The 21,864-nt window shown below is 39.5% G+C and overlaps 1 protein-coding gene and 1 long non-coding RNA gene across 5 annotated transcripts; one reads left to right on the forward strand and one right to left on the reverse strand.

Moving 5' to 3' along the window:
• Positions 1 to 10,775: 10,775 nt before the first annotated feature.
• LOC136351480 (uncharacterized) lies at positions 10,776 to 12,493 on the reverse strand. 2 transcript variants are annotated; one of them, XR_010734670.1, is made up of 4 exons: positions 12,086 to 12,493; positions 11,921 to 11,998; positions 11,588 to 11,759; positions 10,776 to 11,397 (listed from the first exon to the last, which is right to left on the reverse strand). It is a non-coding gene; the product is annotated as an uncharacterized lncRNA (long non-coding RNA). The 2 variants fall into 2 exon arrangements; XR_010734671.1 differs by having other exon boundaries at positions 11,588 to 11,795.
• A 3,448-nt stretch (positions 12,494 to 15,941) lies between these two features.
• On the forward strand, positions 15,942 to 21,140 carry LOC4344767 (disease resistance protein RGA5-like). Of its 3 annotated transcripts, none has more exons than XM_066303614.1 (4): positions 15,942 to 16,121; positions 16,228 to 16,361; positions 16,525 to 17,476; positions 18,425 to 21,140. In XM_066303614.1, exons 3-4 carry the CDS (start codon positions 16,641 to 16,643, stop codon positions 20,532 to 20,534), a joined length of 2,946 nt encoding a protein of 981 aa, XP_066159711.1. In that variant the 5' UTR covers positions 15,942 to 16,121; positions 16,228 to 16,361; positions 16,525 to 16,640; the 3' UTR covers positions 20,535 to 21,140. The 3 variants fall into 3 exon arrangements, with proteins under 3 accessions (XP_066159711.1, XP_015650502.1, XP_015650500.1); XM_015795016.3 differs by lacking the exon at positions 16,228 to 16,361 and having other exon boundaries at positions 18,425 to 20,563; positions 20,658 to 21,140; XM_015795014.3 differs by lacking the exon at positions 16,228 to 16,361.
• Positions 21,141 to 21,864: the final 724 nt, after the last annotated feature.

Here is a 21,864-nt window from a genome sequence, read left to right on the forward strand (position 1 = left end):
CACATCGACTGGAGGCTGTCGAAACGTACAGGAATAAAACATACACTGGCCGTAGCCAGCAATCAGACTACTCCAAATCGTAATCTCTCCATTCCCAATTACATACTCCTATATACTCCCTCCGTCCATAATAATCGTGGTTATGAGTTTCAATGCGTGGTTATGAGTTTCAATGCCCAACTTTGACCATCCGTCTTATTTGAAATATTTTTATGATTAGTACTTTTACTGTTATTAGATGATAAAATATAAATAGTATTTTATGCATGACTTAACTTTTAAAATTTTTTCATAAAATTTTCAAATAAGACGGACGGTTAAACATTGGACACAGAAACTTATGGCTGCGCTTATAATGGCACGGAGGGAGTATATGTTTTGGTTTATCAAATTTTTGAAAGTTTGAGCATTGCTATATGATATAGAGATGTCTTGATCATTCTGATCAATTGTCTTGTCAAGCAGGGAATGTACAACGGCAATCCATAATCAATGCATGAAAACATAACCATTTCTCGAACCGCTGATGTGAGAAAAAAGAAGTTGACTCTTTTGCGGCAGAAGCAAAATAGTCAAATAGATGATCGATATTAAATGCCATACTATGTTTTATTCATGTCATTCGTACATCTCAACATTTTGAGTTATATTCTCAAAGAATTCATTTCTAGTGTTAAAAATTTGTCCCACAAAGACTTCATTTTTTAGAGTTACAATCAATCAGGTTAAGTCATGCACATTTAGTTGGAGCACTAGAAAATATACCAGGGCATTAATTAATAGGGGGCATCATAGGCATTTCTTCTCGCTATTAGTTTGCCTAAGAATTGTTAGAAATAAAGTCTTTGCGGTATTGATGGAGTATACAATTAAGAGTTTTATATATAATTAACAAGGAGACTTATACAGAGACAGGCAATAGCCGCCATCTCAACCATAGTATTCGCGAAATAAACGAAACGGCATATTTTCAAACGAAAAGTAATTTGTGAATAAAACTTTTATATGATCTAAAAGCAAAGGCTGAAAAATAAACTTCGATGAAAAAACCTCAAAATCAGCTCCAAATTTAAGGTTGAAAATTCAAAATTTGGCTGACAAGCATGAGCATAAGCGAAAAAATAAGACCTGTGATGCTTCTTATTTTCTAGTACAGTAAACTAGCCAGGCCAGTTTCAATACAATACACCATTCTGACAGCTTACTTATGTCCTTCTGAATATGTTAAAAGAGGTCAGCGACCTAGCATCATTCTAGGAACAATGTATGATGAACATGCCTGGAAAACATCATAGTACTTATGTAAAACACTGGCTGCTAAAGTTCTTTTTTTTTTTGTAGTGGGGAAATAAGGTTCTGATGAGTTGGCTCGACGTTCTGTTGATTGCTCAAGGGGGAAAAAATGCTTAATTAATCAATGGTCATTTCACAGGATAGCCTATGGTGTCAACAGATGCCAGCCTAGCTAAACCTACATTAAGATAACACGAAATGCTGGGATAGTTGACTTGGTACTTCTTGTTGTACACAACTTCAGATTCCTGCATCCATGGGATATAGTTCGAAATATATAAAAAGAACAAGCATGTATCCTGCCGTGAAATACATCCATTTCAAAATATAATTAAGGGCCCTTTGAAATGCCGTATAGAAAAAACACAGAAATAATAGAAAAATGCAGGAATTGAAGTGATACGTGTTTCCCCTAATCCTATAGAAATAAAGAACACAGGAAATATGAAGAGGATCCTTCGATAGCATTGTAAGAAACAAACAAGGCAAAGGGCCTGTTTGGGGGAGCTTTAGGGGCTGTTTGGTTCGCATCCTGATGCTTGCATGCCTGGCCGGAGCGCTGCCTGAGCTCCAACAACTACGTGTTTGGTTTGTGCCCTGGTGTATCCTAAGCTAGCTTGACCTGACTCTTCATTAGCCTGCTAAATCCTCAGGCAACTTCATTAGCCTGAGCCAGGCCATCGAATTTGGACGCCTGAGCTTCAGGCAGCTACTCTTAATGATGCATGTGTCATTTATTCTATGCTTTGCTCTGGTAAAAGTTGCTTTTTGATATTCTATTATTCTTCAGGCATGTGCATGAACCAAACACACAAAGCTTCAGGCTGCCTGATGAGGCAAGTGTTGCATCTCCCAATGCTGCCTGTCCGGCGTGAGTTTTTCTCAGGCGTGGCCTTCAGGACACGAACCAAACAACCCCTTAGATTTTGAGAAGCAGCTGTTTGGTAGTCAGCTTCTGAGAATCTGAAAAAACTCTGAAACCCAGCTTCTCCAGCTTCTGGCTTCTTAGTTTATTTTTCAGAATCTATAACTACAGATTCTCAGAAACTATGGACTGTTTGAGGCAGCTTCTAGCAGAAGCAGCTTTTGGGAAAAGCTGCAGCTGAGAGAAGCTCCCCAAACAGGGCCAAAGGAAAGTTTGTAAGAGGTTTGACCTTTTACTTATTTTTCTATGAAATTGAGTCACAGGATTGTAATCCTATGAAAAAATTCTTATATTTTCCTATGAATCAAAGCAGTTAGGAATTTAACCCAGTAAGGTCAATTAATTAATATCAGTTTATATTTAAGTGGGGTTATTTTTCTAAGTTTTCTGGATTTATAATAAAACTCGAGGTTTTTAAAGGGGTTTTTGAAAAACCTTTGGGGTTAGAGGATATGCATGGATCGACCACTGAATCAAAGGGTTCAATAGGAAATATTTCTTAAGAAATTAAATCCTCCAAAATTTCTATGGTAATCCTTGAATTCATAGGGGCGCTAATTAAGCATTTTTAGGTTCAAAAACTACAGTAGAGGGGAACAACTATTTTTTAGTCACTTTAGTGGTTAAAATTTAAAGTCTGAATTGTTTAGATTCACTTCCAAAGCATCTCATTGCCTTCCAGTACTACAATGGTCCTGCGATAGATATAGTCTGAAAAATGAAAAGAAGAACAGCGTCAACTGAAAATACCTGGGAGGAGGATTGGTTGCCATAACCTGTCCTATCGTAACTTGTAGTAACTACAATTATATTTTCAAGAAAGTGAAAGTTTTCATAGGAAATAAGTTAGCACATGAACCATACTCGGCAAGGGCATATGTTTAATGAATTTATGTGCTGAAAATTCATGAAATAATATAAATAATAAATTGTTGACATGGATGCCGATACATATTACCAAGTAAAAATTCAACCTTCATTAGAGAAAATTAGGTGATTCTCCGCGTTTTGCTGCGGGAATTATTAAGCGATTTTCAATATATTTTTTTCGATAATCGAGCTAGGAGTAAAAAGAAAACAAAATAATGAAACATGAGGGTTTATTAGTATTTAGCATAAAACAAACAAATGATACCTGTTGTTAATGTGAAACCTATTGATAAGTATATGTTAAATATTATAAAAATGATAGCTAGATTTGTTAAAATATTATAGAAATGATGTGAGGGGTGATGATTAGATATATCTGCATGTTGATTTATAGAATTAAATAAATTATAGATGATGATGTATGCTTGCATGAGGTTATATATATAACTATTGCTAGTGGGTGATGATGTGGCACGGTTGGATGTTGTGTTTTAGTAGTAAGATATGATTGGCTCAATTATTATCGTATGACGTGTGGACTAAAAAATCCAAATATTATAATGTTGGAATATATTCAATATTAGACTCTTTTTGTTCTATATTTTAAGTAGAGATCATAAGTATAAATGGATTTTGAATAGGGTACACTATATGAAAAATATTAACTATCAAAGATTATACAGGGAGAAAATCAACTAGTGCTAGCCATGTGCTTGGTCGTTGGTTGCTTTTGTCTCATCAGCGCATATTATTTACTTGCTAATTAAGTATCATGTTGTTAAGCATGCCCATTATCTAAAGGAGATCGGATGGTATTTAAACGTGATTAGTCCTGGATTTGCGTACGCGGTGTCCCAGCATATGATCCATTCGCTGCTCTCTACCTCTACCTATATATACATAGATTCATAAAATCATCGATACATGATTAGAAAATGGACATTAGACTATGCAATTTGAGAAAGAAATTAAAAAAAGATATTGCAGTTAATTTGCTGCGACCTCTGGATGCTTCTCTTATCTTAATATGTCTGCTTAATTATACCTTCACCTACCATGAATATTAGTAAGCTGTAACTAGCTATTTAGTCAGCATGATATATAATTGGAAAGGAAAGGTAAAGAAATGGTTATATTTCTACATGAGATGTACTCGGTTTTTATAGGAATGTGATTTACTGATTTGTGTTCATCTAATAATATGCACAATCTACAAAAACCTGTGTAAGAATAAATGGAGTTGACCATCCCCCCCCCCCACCCCCACGCGCGCGCTTGTGCAGTGAATTTTTGTTGGCGCTGAATTAAGCGAGAGTGCTAGCGCGGAAAACTGGAAGCATATACTCTCTCCGTATTTTAATGTACGACGCCGTTGATTTTTTAATCAATATTTGACTATTCATTTTATTCAAAAATTTTATGCAAATATGAAAATATTTATGTCATACGTAAGGAACATTTGATGATGAATCAAGTCACAATAAAATAAATAATAATTATATATATTTTTTAAATAAGACAAATGATCAAACATTAGATAAAAAGTCAATAGCGTCATACCTTAAAATATAAAGATAATACTATATATACTTTTCCAGCGGGGTTTCAATACTGTATATACTGGAATGCAGGAACCCAAAATTTTGTTCTGATGGGCAAACCACGTCAGGGCAATTTGTGATATCGAGGCCTTTTCAAAGAAGGGCAATAGTGTACTTATAATTTTGTTAAATTCAAAAATGGTCTCTCTCTTTCTATGTAATTTTAATTGTTTCGGTCCGATAAGTACACTACTAGAAAAACAAATTTTGCAAACGGGCCAAAAACATTTTTCCATGCGGGGAAAAGGCCACTTCTAAGCAAAGACCTATAAAAATATATGATTTTTACAAGCGGAGATTAGCTTCGCCTGCAAGAATCACTTTCCAGGTGAGCATATAGAGTTCTGCAGGCGCTAATCCACCCGCCTAAAAAACAATTACACTAAATAAAAAAAGTCCCCCACACGCCGCCACCGCACTGCCCTCTCCCCCCTTCGGCTAGATCTAGGAGGGAGGGGAGGGGAGCTGCACCGGGGTAAGCCGCCACCGCCAGCTCCCTCCGGCCAGATCCGCGCCGGGGAGAGGGAGGGGGGAGAGGTGAGGAGAAGGGATGGGAGGGAGATGTGAGGGAGAGGTGGGAGGGGAGAGCCGACAGTCTGACCTAGCGATTTTTGGTGGGTGGGTAGCGTTTTTAAGACGCTTAACCTTTTTGCTGGCGGACTCTTAAGAGATCCGTCTGTGAAAATCTATTTTCACAGGCAGACAACGATCTCGTTCCACGGTTGTCATTTTCGTAGACGCTATTTAGCTCCGAGAGACCTACCTGCCTGGAAAAAAAAATGCCATCGTCTAGAAAAATGTTCTTTCTAGTACTCGTATGTGGCATTACAATTTCAAATTTACAAATACAAAATGCAATTGCCCAGTCATGATGTATAGAACTGGTTTAATTAGATACTGCAGCTAGACTGAAACTTTCTAATTTATAGCATTAATTCTAGAACAACTGTAAGAACTCACTGAACGAACACTACTGATCAAAACGCGACATATCAAAGGCATCTGATGATATCGCACGGCTGAGTTCAGGAGGTGTGAAAAACGGTGTTACCCATTAACGCGTGATTAATTAAGTATTAGCTAAAAAGTTTAAAAAATAGATTAATATATGGTTATTTAAAGCAACTTTCCTATATAAATATTTTACAACAAACATACCGTTTAATAGTTTGAAAACGTGCGCGCGTAAAAACAGGGAAGTGAGTTGAAAAAGAACAGGAAAGAACAACTAAGGTGGTGTTTAGATCCAGGGACTTAACTTTAGTCCCTGTCTTTAGACACTAATTTAGAGTATTAAATATAGACTACTTACAAAACTAATTACATAAATAAAAGCTAATTCACGAGACAAATTTTTTAAGCCTAATTAATCTATAATTAGAGAATGTTTACTGTAGCATCACATAGGCTAATCATGGATTAATTAGGCTCATTAGATTCGTCTCGCAAATTAGTCCAAGATTATGGATGGGTTTTATTAATAGTCTACGTTTAATATTTATAATTAATTTTCAAACATCCGATGTGATAGGGACTTAAAAGTTTTAGTCCCATCTATACAGGGCCTAACTCACCATAGCCACGGACCACGGTGGTGTGCGGCGGAAGCTGAAGGTATGCCGATAGCAATAGCATGAACAGCGCCGGCGCCGGAGCCCACCTCGGGGAGTCGATGTACAGTAATTAATTTGTGGACTCTATTCTACTCGTTGAATTTAGGCGCCACTTCTTTTGATGAGAAAGAGAGCTAGCCATGGGAGCACGATCGACATGGGGAATCTTTAAAAGCGGGACAACGTACGCGTACTATAAACAATATTTCATGCACGTAGAATTGTCTCAGCCGCGTGGCTAAACTTTTGACTCCTTAAGAGCAAGTTTAAGTTTAATAGTATAGCCAACTACTAGCTCCAATCTAATAGCTCATTCATACAATAGTTGCATACTACACTATTAATACCTGGTCCCACCTGTCATACACACTGCGTCTTAGAGTCCGTGCTACAGCTGGCTATAAATCTGTAGCCCGCTGCTCTTCTCTCTCCTTATTTATTTTCTTAAAATATGTTTACAGCTGGCTTATAGCCTGCTATTGTACCTGCTCTAAGGACGAAGGAATTAATGCATGGATCGACAAGACATAAGAACATTTCATACATAAGCTAGCGTCTCAATTCCAAACTTTGTTTTGAATTAATTTAGTCATTGCATATATACTCCATCGTAATGCACACGCACTTGTTGTGCAAAAGTTAGGGCAAATTTGCAACAATATGTAAGGGTGGTATATGTGTCTTTGTATCACAAAATTAACACGGTTGAGATAACCTTTTTTCGAACGTGCAAAAGCTTTGCGCATCATTTGTATTAGAAGCTATGAAAATTCAATAACTTAACAAACTTGATTTCAAAAAGTGAGGGAAAAATCATACACTGCTGAACAAAGGGTTTTTACCCCTGGTTGCGTAACCGGGACTACAGGGGGTGTAGTCCCGGTTACGCAACCGTGACTACGAATCCGAGACTAAAGATAACCATCTTTAGTCCCAGGTGAAATACTCGGGACTAAATATCGATCAACCAGGACTAAAAGATGTACTCCCGGTTGGTAAACACCAACCGGGATTAAAGTTTCTTTTTCCTTTTTATTTTGCTGCTTATACCTATTAATTTCGAGCACCACAAATCATTCATAAAATCATCCACAAATTATTCGAGCACCACAAACCATTCATAAAATCATCCATAATTTATTTGGCCCTACAACCGCCCAGACTTTTTGTTTGGTTATGGAAGATAAAATGTGTAATGAAAATTAAGGTTTTTGACTGGCTGCTTCACTGACAAATGAAACACCAGGGATATGCTTGATGGAAGACATTGTACAAAAGAAGATGATGACTTGACTTGTGCTTTATGTCCTGGAGGCCACAGAGAGACTAGAATTCATCTATTTTTCGCTTTCCCGTTCAGTGTTGCCTGTTGGTAGCATCTGGGAATTTCCTGGGATCCCACATTGGAGTTCTTTCAAATGATGGTACTTGAAAGGATTAATTTTAGAAGGAAGGGGTTCCTCGAAATCTGTTTCATTGCAATGTGACATATCTTGAAGCAAAGGAATGGACTGATCTTTCAAAATGTTCCACCAACTTTCCAGTCCTGGAGAAATCTTTTTAATAATGAGATTCTTCTGCATATGTGCAGGATGAAGGATCCTATGAAGCAAATAGTTTTTAATTGGTTACAAACTTTATTGAATTCTCTTGTTTGGTTCCCTATTCATGTAAATTTGTACATTTCAAATAAATGAAAATACACTACTGGGCAAAGTCCTGGTAGCACTTTCAGTCAAAAAAATCATCCATAAATCTTTCACAAAATCCCCAAATACATCAAGCTGCATTTTCTCCAAATCCCATTCACTCTAACCCTTACTACCATCATCACATCACAAATCAACCGGGACTTAAACCAAAAAAATGAACAGACATAAACGCGAGGCCGTGCGCTGCCTAGCATCCCGCCGCTGCGTCTGCCCGGCCGCCGCCATGCGCCGCCTCCCATCTCGCCTCCGCGGCTGCTTCCACCACGCGGCTGTAGCCACCCGCAGTGGGCTGCCTCCCATCCCCCGCCGCCGTGCCGGCTGTGGCCACCGCCCGCCGAAGGGGAGGGGAGGAGGGGGAGGAGAGGGGAGCTAGGGGGCTGGAAGAAGAGATTGGGGGGGGGGGAATGAGGGGAGGAGGAGGAGAAGATACAAGGTTCATGAGAAGAGATAAGGAGATGACATGAGATGAGAGGAAGAGATAACGATGAGATCGGGGGCAGTAAATCTATTTTTTTAGCGCACGGTTGCCGATTCTTTTTCTCAGTTGTTTAACAACCAAGACTAAAAATTTTCTTTAGTCCTGGTTGGTAGTATAGGGGTCTAACACTACCTGCCATTTTTTGACCCGGGACTAAAAATGATCTTTCACCAACCAGGACTAATTAAAGATCAAAAAGTGCTTTTAGGTTTTTGAACCGGGACGAAAGATATTCTTTAGTCCCAGTTCCTATTTAACCGAGACTATTTTAGCCAACCCAGTAAAGATGGTTTCTCCACTAGTGATAAATCTTAAAATGAATAGGTAAAATCACAATTATAACTGAAAAGCAAGGATAAAAACATAAAAGCCCCTTATTATATATAGTTACATGTACACGCGCACACTAATCTAATTAACCTATCAAGTGTGCAGGCAGAGCGGTCCTCCGCCTCGGAAGACCATTTTCTCCCGCTGGAAAAATGGTTTTTCTAGCTAATCACGCTGGTTAACGGGTGGAAACCGAAATCGCATGATTTTCTCTCGGATTTCCTTAGCCGAGAGATTATTTCCCAACAGTGTACACCACATATTGTTCAGCTGGTGGGTAATTCGGATACTCGTAGACAATTTACAACCACAACGAGAAGAAATGCAACCGTAAGAAGAGCTGCGGCGACGTAGTATAATTTTCTTGCATAGTCATCGGTGAGAGCCTCCAGTCCCGTTCCGATGCTCGCCATCAGAAAGAGGCCAATAGTGAAGACGAGGTAGATAGAAATCCAGATGTAAACGACGGCACCAGGAACCCTCGATGCCTTGGTCATGTAGTCGTTGAAACTGGTGCCGAAGAAGACGCCGACGAGGCCGGTGCCGATGAACAGATCGCATCTCCTAAAGATCACCGCCTTGATGGCATTCTCGTCGTGATCAGGATGATGAACAACGACGACAGAAGAAACGAAGGGCCATCTACCGGCGGCGAAGAAGATGACCAGGGCTACAGGCACCGCCACAACCTGCCTCCAATTAAGCGAGACGAGGTAGAGCGTGGTGACCGACCACAGCGATCCGCACGAGGTCATGGTGGCCGCCATGGAAATGATCACGGAGGTGTACGTGGATATGGCCAACGCGCGGCTGACCAACGACGACGACGTGTTTGACTGGGGTGAGAACACAGCGGCGATGCCCACCGCGACCACTGTCCCGAAGACGATCTTTATCAGCTTATCCATCTTCTTTTGGTCAGAACTTGGCTGCTGCTGCATGTACACAAAACGCGTATACTAGCAGGTACAATAACAGACTATAAGCCAGCTATAAACACATTTCGACGAGATAAAAAAGAGAGAGAAGAGCAGCCAGCTGCAGTACGGATTCCAAGATACATATGTGTATGATATGTGGCACTAGGTATTAATTGTGTAATATATATTTATAGGTAACTATTGTATAAATTGACTATAAAATTAACTATAGATGATTTGTAGCTAATAGTTGGTTATTCTATTAAACTTGCTCTTATACATTACCAATTGATGAGTGTACATCATACATGATTAGTGCATTAATAATTACGTATCCAATTAATTGTCCAAGATAAAAGTCAAACTAATATTTTATATTTACACCTACTCACTTCATCCCATAATATAATTAACGGACGGTCAAATTTGATATGTTGAACTCCAAAACTATTTTTTGTCTTATAATTTTTCGTACACTATATCAACAACATTATAACAATATAAAAGTAAATTCAAATCGAATGACATAAATTTTAGCAAATAAAATTCAATTTGCATTATATTAATTGTTGATCAAATGTTTTAAAAATTAAATCTTAAAATACGTATGTGCCTTTGTATTATGGAATGGAGGGATCTGTATATTGAGTGCACTAATTACGTACCAAATTAATTTGCCAAGATAGTTAAAGCAAGATTTGCTATTCATGTACTATATCCTTTTCAAAATGTATGACGTCATTGACTTTTCGTACCACGTTTGACCGTTTGTCTCTTATTCAAAAACAATGTAAATATATAAGTTAAGATTATATTTTATATGATGATAAAACAAATCACAACAAAATAAACAATATTTATATAATATTTTTTTGAAGATGACGAATGACCAAACTTTATGCAAAAATTCAACAGCGTCATACATTTTATAATTGAGGTAATATTTAGTAGCTAGAACTTTCTTTTTTAAAAAAAAACAAAAGCTATCGTATTTAAAGCATAAAAAAGAAACATGGACTATCCGACAGAGCGATTCAATTAACGAGAGCATCGGATCATAACAAAAAGGCATCTTCATGCGTGGCCTACAGGTGTCTCTCAAGACTCATCGCCCAAGTAACCAGTGTCGCCTGGGCTGGGCAACTTCGTCTTCTTCACCTCTAGAACGTGGGCCAGAAGGCGCTGAAGCATGCCTGGGCAACTTCATCTTCTTCACTTCCAGAACGCCAGATAGAAGGCGCTAAAGCAACCAGAGTCGCCTGGCTGGGCACCTCCAGAACGCTGGCCAAAAGGAGCTGAAGCAACCAGCGTCGCCTGGCTTGGCAACCTCATCTTCTTCACCTCCAGAACACCGGCCACAAGTCGCTGAAGCAACCAGCTTCGCACCTAGTTGGGCAACCTCACCTTCTTCACCTCCAGAACGCCGACCAAAAGGCGTTGAAGCATGGCTGGGCAACTTCATCTTCTTCACCTCCAGAACGCCGGCCAATTAAAAGGTGGCTGAAGCAACCAGCGTCGCTTGGCTAGGCAACCTCATCTTGTTCACCTCCGGTATGGCGACCAGAAGGTGCATGTTCGGCCTCCATCCTACCTACCCCGCTGTCACTTTGGAAGGGGCTCATCTCATATTCTCTTACTCCAGCCCTCTCTTCTTTCTAGTGACAGATCCAGGAAAAAAAATAGCAGGAGGGTAACAAATTAGACAAATACAGAGGGAAGGAGTTCTCTCTTTGTATTGTATGTAAGGACAACATCCTCTCTAAGAGAAAATGAAGAACGCTGCTAGAGCAAAAGAAGTTAATAGGTTGAGAGAAGCCTATCTCTCCATCACTGATGAACACGTACTACTCATCAATAGCTAGGTTGAGATCGAGAAGCCTAGGCCGTCGTCGTCTTGATGTCCTCCTCTTCCTCTCCCTACGCCCGTCACCGTGACAGGGCGCACTGTCTCCTTCCACACGCACAACCGCTGCTGCATCCTCCCAATCCCCACCTCCTCCTCACACAGCGACGACAGCTGCGCAGCTAACAATACTATAGTGCTCAAGTATATCTAATTGGAAACAAATCAATCAAGAACCTTAATTAAAAAAGAAGCGTACGTAATTAAAAAAGAATATTGGGATCGAACGAACATTCTATGGCGAAGGGAGAGGGACCGTGGTTCAATTAACAAACCTGCGGAAGATCTGTGTCTCTCCTGATGTAAACGCCGTCCATCTCCATCAGACCGCCGCCTCCACCACGTACGCGATCCTGCAAGCGCAACAAACAAATATTTGATCATAAATTACTCCAAATCATAGCACGTACGGTATCACACAATCGCCTAGCTATATATACCCGATCGAACCGGTTGTTGTTGTTGTGGCAGCTTTTGCAATGAGATGGACGTGATGCTGATGAGGAGGAGGGGGAGCTAGGCCGAGATGATGGGGAGGAGGGCAAACTGGTACGTGCTTGCTATGAGCGTGAGGTGAGGGTAGATTTATTAATTATGGAGTGAGTCGATCGATGATGGATTACAGCGTGGTGCGTACGCCTGCGCTCTCCCTAAAGTGTTTATAGAGCAATAAGTGACCAAAGTTGTTGTCACTGTCAGATATATAGCACTTTTTGACTAATCTCCCATGCTACCATGTACGCTTAATTAGGAACTTCAATTTAAGAACACTACTACGTACACCCGTAGTGCAAGGTTAAGGGCAATCTATATACGTGGGACCTACATATTATCAGGACCGGCTAATCTTCGACCTTAGGGATAACCTACTTAAAACAACAGCCCGGAGAAAAGGGATGACACTGTGGTCATGTTTAGTTCGCGAAAAGAAAATTTTTAGATGTCACATTGGACGTTTGACCGGATGTCGAAAGGGGTTTTCGGACACGAATGAAAAAACTAATTTCATAACTTGCCTAGAAACCGCAAGACAAATTTATTAAGTCTAATTAATCCGTCATTAACACATATGGGTTACTGTAGCACATGCTCGGCTCCACACCTTTTTTCTGCGTATGCAGCATCCACCGGAGCTCCCACTCCCTTCCCTTCCCTCGCGATTCCTCCTCGGTTCCTCCTCCTCGTCGCCGGCGAGAGGCGCCGCCCCCTGTTGCTGGTGCTCGGCCGTCGCGCAGTGGGCGCTTCCCTAGCCCTCAGTTGCTGCCGTTGTGAGGTCAACGCCGGTGAAGCAGCAAGAGAGAAGAAATTAAAGAGAGAGAAAATTAAAGAAGAAACATGTGGTGGTGATATTGCTGTGTGTGTGGATAAAGACGGCGTCTGATATTTTATAGCGCTCGGAACGTCCGTTCGTTCGGAAGCATTTTTGATACTTTAAACATGCCTGGCTAGGATAGGTATTTGGAACCGTAAAAGATCGATACTACTCCCTGGCTACGATAGGAGTATATATCTAGCTTCGCGCATCAAAGTAGGAGATTATTGCAGAGCCACAAGGAAATTTTGGACGGCATGGACGAGCCAAATTAATTAATTGGATTCCCTTCAAATGCAAAAATCTACTCGATCGCATGATAACGGTAAAGTGGTACAAAGAAAGCAAACCAACCAAAAACAAACAAGCAGCAATTGGTTTGTGCTTGCCGAGCTAGGCTAGGTGCCTAGGACTAGGAGGTAAGGAGTACTCCCTCCGTACTATAATATAAGTGATTTTGAGTTTTTACTTATAACGTTTGACCACTCGTCTTATTCAAATTTTTTTTGCAAATATAAAAAACGAAAAGTTGTGTTTTAAGTACTGTAGATAATAAAGTAAGTCAAAAATAAAATAAATAATAATTTAAAAATTTTTGAATAAGACGAGTGGTCAAACGTTGCAAGCAAAAACTCAAAATCTCTTATATTATGAGACGGAGGGAATACTAATTAAGGAAAACCCTATATATACATTTTCCTCTTCTTTCCCATGGAAGCCGCCAAGCCGGGCCACACCGAAAGCAGCGAAGCTTCGAAGCACCCTAGCCGGCGGGCCTTATAGAGAATTCGAATTCAACAATTTGCCATTGACATTGTTGCTTTTTATAATATACCGATGACTTTATCAATTGTTTTACAATACGCTATTAGGATGGACCTTATTTTCAAAAATATCCAAAATACCCTCATGGACATACAAGTTTAAAAATTGATTTATCTAATTAGAAGTTTCTGGAAAATATGAAAACTTTTGCGTGACCTCCTTACACAACATGAAAGCACATGCAAATATGCAACGGATTAGCTGAGAAGCATTCAACAGGGGAGAAGAAGAAAACAAAAATGAAGAGATTAGACGATGAGAACTCAAATCAATAGGTTGTTTGCTGCTCTCATCGCTTTTTTGCTTTCTTTTCTCGTGTGTTTTTTTTGCCTTTTTTGACAATTTTTTCACGGGCGTTTTTTTGCTAGTTTTTTTCAAATGTTCTTTTTTTTTTTGCTTTTTTCAATACAGGAGAATATATGACGAAATAAAAGTCGTGTAGTAGGTGGCAAAAAATCGATGGATCCTATCCGACTCAAGCGTCCATCGATTTAACGTTTTTTCTGACAGTTTTTTTAGAGCGATTTTTTTAATAGACGGTGTTTTTTTCTTGCGCGGTTTTTTAAAACCATTTTTAGAAATGTCGCATTTTTTCTGATAGTTTTTTCCTCGCATGTTTTTTTTAAAAAAATTACCGATGATGGAAATATTTTTTTCTCGCGCGTTTTTTATTTTTTATGGAAGATGAAAAACCTTTTTAGCGTGTTTTTTTGCGCTTTTTTCTCACGCGTTTTTTTTCAACCGTTTTTTTTTCTCGTGCATTTTCTCTTTTGAAATAGTTAGATTATATTAGAGATATAGAAGAGATATATATTGATTAGAAATCGGACTTTGTTTCGCCCTTTTCATTTTTTTTTCTAGTTTGCATTTTTTATTTTATACGAACCATTTTTTTTCGCCACTTTCTTAGGGAATTGGACGAGTTTTTTTAGATGTTTTTTGGGTTTTTTTTCGCCTTTATAGGAATCAGACTTTTTTTCCGTTTTTAAAGGAATCGAATCTAGTGTTTTTTTCACCAATTTTTTTTGCCTTTATAGGAATCGGATTTTTTTTCGGTTCGGATCTATGGTTTTTTTCGCCACGTAGAGGAAACAGAACTTTTGTTGTTGTTATTTTTCTTTTTTTTTTGTGCAGCTTTCCTTTTTCTTTTTATGCACCTTTATGCTTTTGTTCTCTCTCTTTTATTATTATTTTTGACAAAAACGACCTCAAATACCTTATTGCAAGATTATAGGGACTCAAATGTAAATATAAAAATTACAGAGACTCAAATGCAAAAATACAAACCCAAAAATTAAAATCATATGAAAAATGGAATGCACTCGACCTGTAGGTTCCATTTTTGTAAACAGATCTTTAATCCTGCACATCATTTTCTTTCACCAAGATGTGTGAGATATCACGGTATAGATTGAAACCGAGAGGAGTGGTGGCTGGGATCTCGGACTCAAAAGGAGTGGATAGGAGTCGGACTTTTTTTTTAAGGGGGAATCGAATTTATAGTCGGACTTTTTTTTCGTTTCTGAGGGGGAATCGGATAGGAGTCATTTTTTTTTATTTTTTCGCTATTTTTTTTGTTTTGATGGACGAAAAAAACATCTCTTATTTTTTAAGTAGTAAAGATATTGATTCGGTTAAGCATGTGTATACTATGATGGTTTTCGCAATAAAACCGAGTAAGGATGAGCATTTTAAACAAATGACTTGTGGGGTGGAAACATCAAACTTAAAGTGACTTCTAGAATGGTTTTTGCATTTTCCCCTACTAGTAGAAAACTAAAAAGAGAACTACTATCTACCACTCGTGTGAAAACTTTTTTGTTTATTACACTCGAATTTCTAGCGATGCCAAAATATTTTGAAGGTAAACACAGGGGTATGATATAAGCGTGTGTGCATGCATATGAGCGCTTGTATTTATACTGTGTTTCTCAAAATATAATATAAAATTTTGTAGCTCTATAATATAGATGAGATTTTCAAAAGAATTATGGGAGCTTCTATTCAATTCCATAGTTTTTATCCAAGTTGTGAAGTGGATAAAGAAGGGGTATGACTAGACATGTGGTGGTTGTTGCAGTGAGCAGAGAGCCAGAGATTCCCATCCTCACTTTCCTTTGACTTCGTTACCCGGGTCCTGGCTCTCCCTCTCAAAAAGTAAAGAAAAAAAAAGAAGAGAAGAAAACTAACTCGACGACCTCGTAGCTTGGTATAATTACATGTTATCCTGCACTGCAGCGAATCGCCAGAGCTACATCCGACGCAGTGCTGCTACACTTGCTCGCTGGTGGCGCTCCAGGTTCAATCCATTTGCTAACTAGGAATCACCTAGGCAAAAGGTAGGCCTTTGAGTTCAAATTTCTAGTTATTTCTTGATCAATGTTTCGGATCTGTAGTTGGAAGCTAAGGTCAGGAATTCTGAATTTCTTTTTTTGTCTCCAATAGGATGTTCTGATAAGCTTCAATTCGAGCTGAAAGTTTTGTCACTGCGTAGCTAGGAAGATGGACTGATTTTCTACTTGGGATTTGGGAGTTCATATACATATACTTGACCTAAAAGTTTAAGCTTTTTTTTGTTGGTAATTAAGATAAAATTGAGCAATATGATTTTTTTTATATAAAGGAAACAACAAGCTTGTTGTTGCTGAGTGAGTTGAAAGTTTCTAGAAGAAAAACGAGTTAAAAGTAAAAAAAAAAGAAGTTGTCCTTGGAACCTTATTATGTGTTTTTTTTGGGATGAAGGAGAAGACGAAGGAATTTGACAAATTGAGGTGCCAGTAGCAGAAGCTAGGCACTGGGGCAGATTAGCACCATCCATCAGTTGAAAGCTGCTGCTGCACATAGCTTTGGTCCCAGGTATGGAGCTGGTTACAGGGGTGCTGGGCAGTTTGCTCCCCAAGCTGGGCGAGCTGCTCAAAGACGAGTATGACCTGCAGAGGGGCACGAGAGAGAAGATCAAGTCTCTGTCGCGGGAGCTCGAGAGCGTGCACGCTGTCCTCCGTATTGTCGGCGAGGTGCCATCGGAGCAGCTCGACGAGCTGGTCAAGCTCTGGGCACGTGATGTGAGGGAGCTGTCCTATGACATGGAGGACATCGTCGACACCTTCTTGGTGCGTTTCAATGACGGTCATGAGCCCGATGACCCACGGGTGCTCAGGCGCCTCCGCAAGAAGATGAGCAAACTGTTCAAGAAAGCCAAGGATCGCCGCGAGATTGCTGGCGCGATACGAAGAATCAATGAGAAGCTCCAGGAGGTGGCAACCAGGCGTGCCAGGTACAGAGTCGATAGCATTGTCACAAAGCCTGCAGGCCCAGTGAGCATCGATCCTCGCATTCAGGCTCTGTACAAAAGGTCAACAGAGCTTATTGGCGTTGACGGACCAATGGACAAGATCATAAACATGCTATCACCTAGGAATGATATTCATCTGTCTGATAAGAAGAAGATTATCTCAATTGTGGGATTTGGAGGACTAGGAAAGACCACCCTTGCCAAAGCAGTCTATGACAAGCTTAAACCAGATTTCGATTGTGGGGCTTTTGTTCCGGTCGGTCGGAATCCTGACATGAAAAAAGTTTTAAGGGACATTCTGATTGATCTTGACAAGCAAAACTATATGCATTCAAATACAACGACGACATTGGATGAAAGGCAGCTCATCAACGGAATCAAGGATCTAGTCGAGAAAAAGAGGTGCTGATATATAATTATATATTCAGTTATTCAATCAGGTCGCAAAGATTGGTGTGATTGTTAGTTTTGGTAGCTTTAGTATGCTTACTTTATGCCTAACTAGTGTTATGTACACTTGTAATAATTCTACTCCCTCCAAGTAATAATTCCACAGGTAACCTTGCAAAAATAAAATAAAATAAAAATCCATAGATGACCTTTTGCCAAAAATATGTTATGCTCCTTCCCTCCGAATTTACAATTTATACTTAATCTTGCACAAAGACCAAGGAGGTATTGAAATTTGAAATGAGGATAACTACGTTTATTATTTCTAAATGCTAGTCTAAATGGATGTGCCTATAAAACACAAAGTAAGACTGTTTGAGTATGGAAGGAATAACACACCTAAAACACCTTGGAATATGAAATAAACCCTCTAAAACAAGGTTGAAAGGATACACCACATTCACTTTATAAGGGTTAGCTAGAAATTATCACATTGAGAGATGAAAAACTACCACACCGGTAATATCTACGCACAACAAAAAAAAAAAGATTGAAGTTTTGTTTTACTAGGAATTCGTCATCTACTCAATTTTTTCATTGCATTTGCTGGTGCATGCATGTATTATATTTGTAATTTTATTTAAAACAGTGCCTTAACAGTCTGTGTAAACATCTTTATCTGTAACTTATTTGATACACTTTTTTTTGCGGGGAAATATATTTGATACACTAATATAACATCCAATTTTGGATCTGTTTGTACTGTTTATTCTGGTTGTTAAATTTAAAACACAAGTATTGCGTACAATTGCCAGATTAGGACAATGACTGATTCTATGGGACAAATGTAATACTAATCATTACTTCTTGTTCTATCATTTAAGGGGAACTCTCTCCTGTTCTACCTGTTGATGGTTGACATGCTTCTTGCTTGTTAATGTTTATCCTTCCGATGTACAGGAGCATTGTTATTATTGATGACATATGGGATAAGAAATCATGGGAATTAATCAGATGTGCACTGCAAGATAGTAATTGTGGAAGTAGAGTAGTCGTAACTACTCGTATTTCTGAAGTTGCCACACATGCGGGTTGTGTTTACAATATGGAGCCACTTTCTCGTGATGACTCTGAAAAATTGTTATACACAAGAATAGCTAGTGCTGAAGGCAAATGTCTTACTAGACCATCAGCCGTGGCATGTGAGAAAATTTTGAACAAATGTGATGGTGTGCCATTAGCTATAATAACAATAGCTAGTCTGTTGGCGAACAAACCCGAAGAGGATTGGTCTGAGGTGTACAATTCCATTGGTTTTGGGCATGGAGGTAATAACGATGTAGAGAATACTATAAAGATATTGTCTTTTAGCTACTATGATCTGCCTTCCTATCTAAAGGCTTGCCTATTGTATCTAAGCATATTTCAGGAAGATGTTGAGATCGACAAAAATCTTTTGATATGGAAATGGATAGCTGAAGGTTTTGTTCAGGAGAAACAAGCAGTACGGATAGGGTTATTTGAGCTTGCGGAGGGTTGTTTCAACGAGCTGATAAACAGAAACATGATCCAGCCAGAGGTGTCACAATATGAATGGTATGGACCGAAGTTCCAAAGTGACCAAGTGTATGAGGAAGGCTATGTATATGGTTGCCGTGTTCATGATATGATTCTTGATATGATCCGTTCATTGTCAAAGGAAGAAAATTTTGTCACTGTATTGGACAGCCATGAGCAGTCGGAACTTCCTCTGAGCCATGCTCGCAGGTTAGCCCTGCATGGTATGAGTATTGAACAGCAAAACCGTTGTCAGATGGCTAATATGGCTGCAGAGCAAGCGAGGTCCTTTTTTGCCAACAAGTGCGATGATATTAGCTTGGTTTTCCCATACTTCCGAGCTGTACGGGTATTAGGTCTAGAATATTCAGCGGATTATGGTATTTGGCGGCATTTTAGGAGTTTATTTCACCTAAGGTACCTTGGGCTAGTAGGTGTCAACATTAAAGATCTCCCCAAGGAGGTTGGAGATCTGAAGTTTCTGCAGACATTGGATGTGAAGAGAACTTCTATATCGAAACTGCCAGATACTGTGGGCATGCTAACACAGCTGCTGTGCCTACATGCTTACGCTGCCGCACCGGTTGGTTTGATCGGGAAGCTGACATCCCTCCAAGAGCTGTGGATTATAAAGCCTTCTGCAGCTGCATACATGCACCATGACGAGAATGCTGATGACATGTGCTTCAGCGAGAAGGATGCTGGTGACATGTACTCTGATGAGAAGAATGCTGCAAGGCAGTTTGTTAAGGACTTAGGTAGACTCAGAGAGCTGAGGGTGCTCCGGACTAAGATTGATGTAATGGATGATAGCATAGCAAGAGATTTGCTAGAGTCTCTAGACAATCTGCACAAGATAAGGTATTTGGAAATTTTGGGTATATTATGGGGGATGAACGTCACATGGACCAGAACAGGATTCATCTCCCCATGGCACCTCCGCCGCTTGTGTTTGGTATGCATCGAGTTTTCCAGATTGCCTGCTTGGATTAACTCGTCAGCTCTTCCAAACCTCTCCTTTATAAACGTGACAGTGCAGGTTATCCAGGAGCAGGACATGGAAACCCTTGGGATGTTGCCAGAACTATATTGCCTAAAATTGTACTCGCGTTACACAAACGTAGTTAGCATTAAGCATACTGGCAATGGTGGCTACTTCCAGAAGTTGAAATCCTTCAAGATTGTTGGCTCATCAGTCCGGTTTGATCTGAGTTGCTGCGACTGCAGTGGTGGTGAGATAAAATCTTCTTTCATGCCAAGCCTCGAAACCTTTGAGACTGATGTCCATGTGCGGTTCCTAGAAGATGCGAACATGCTTGGTTTCGACAAGCTTGGCTTGGAGAACCTCCCTAGTTCGCTAAAGAGAATCATTGTTGTAATCTGTTGCCGAGATGCCTGTGATGCAGAGGTGGAGGAAGCACAGGCGGCATTGGAGCATGCAGCTGACATCCATCCCAACAATCCCACTCTTAAAATTGATAGATATGGAGAAGAAATTAAACGGCCCTTGTGAGGTATGCTGATGATATCCCTGATTGTGAGGTATGTGGTGAATATTCTCAATCTGAATTTCATCCTATTATTAAGTGCGCTCTGGCCCGGCTGTTCTACTTGTATGTACTGTAAAACTCCGCAGAGAGGATGATATACTGCTATCATGTTCTGTGGAATGTGCCCGCCCCGGACTGCAAGGGAACGAGAAGTCATGGTGAATTTGTACCAAATCATCAAATGAAGGGATACAGGCCAGAGATGTTTTTGTGTGTGTTGTTTGGAGTTTTGACATCAAATTTGTAAATAGGATATGCTATATTGCTGCACACCAAATTGAAAATGTAAGACAAATCCTAAACCTTTTCACTCCATTTGAGTGTGTAAAGATGCTGCCAGCTAGGGCTGCCCCTGGGGAGGGTACGGGTAACCCATACCAATTTTATTCATACCCATTTCAAAATTAGCTTACTCATAAATTAGGTATTATTCAGTAGTTATTGCTGCCGGCATGGATGGGACGTGGAGGCAGGATGTCGGTTGCCACAGCCGCATAATAAACAATCATTTTCTATTTGTGTAGAACTTACTATTCTTTAAATGAAAAGTGAAGCTGAGTTTAAATTTATTTCAGACTCCAACTCCTGAAATTAAATTAAGAAGTTGGAGCTCTACTAAATGGGCCCATAAATCATTAAACTTTATATCTACTCCATCCGTCTCAAAATATTTGAACTAGGAGTGCATTTATTTTGAGATGAATGGAGTAGATATAAAGTTTAATTATTTGTAGGGCCCGTTTGATAGAGCGTAGTACCTTATATATATAAATATATTACATGACTGTATATAATAATTCTCAAAAAAAAAGTTATAGGTGAGGTTTTTATGCGTCTAACGAACCGTCCACAGGAAGTTGAGCACTCGAACTGCTCGTTTGAGCATGGCAACGATGTCTTTGTACGGGCCTCAGTAGTTGTGTACTTGTGTTGCCGCAACTTTTAGTTCTTTGCTTCTCCGTGTGAGTTGGTTTTCCTCAATTAATTGCGCAGTTGTAAGGTTTTTGACCTGGTTTTCCTCCTAAACTAGATCAACTCTCTTCTTATTATTGAAAGCAGAAGCTTCCTGCCCTCTTTTGAGGTTTGCCACAAAAGAGTAGGTGAGGTTTTGAAAAGAAACTCTGAGAGCTTCTAGACGTTTCCATAGTTTTTGTCCAAGTTGTGACATTGAAAATGAGGGGTATGACTAGACACATGTGGTGGTTGCAAGCACTGAGCAGAGAACCAGGAGGAGATGAATCCGGCTAGCATCTCTTTACTTGGTTCCGTCTTCTCAAATCTCATTCACAAGAA

This window comes from Oryza sativa, chromosome 8 (assembly GCF_034140825.1).
Source record: "Oryza sativa Japonica Group chromosome 8, ASM3414082v1".
Lineage (NCBI taxonomy): Eukaryota > Viridiplantae > Streptophyta > Magnoliopsida > Poales > Poaceae > Oryza > Oryza sativa.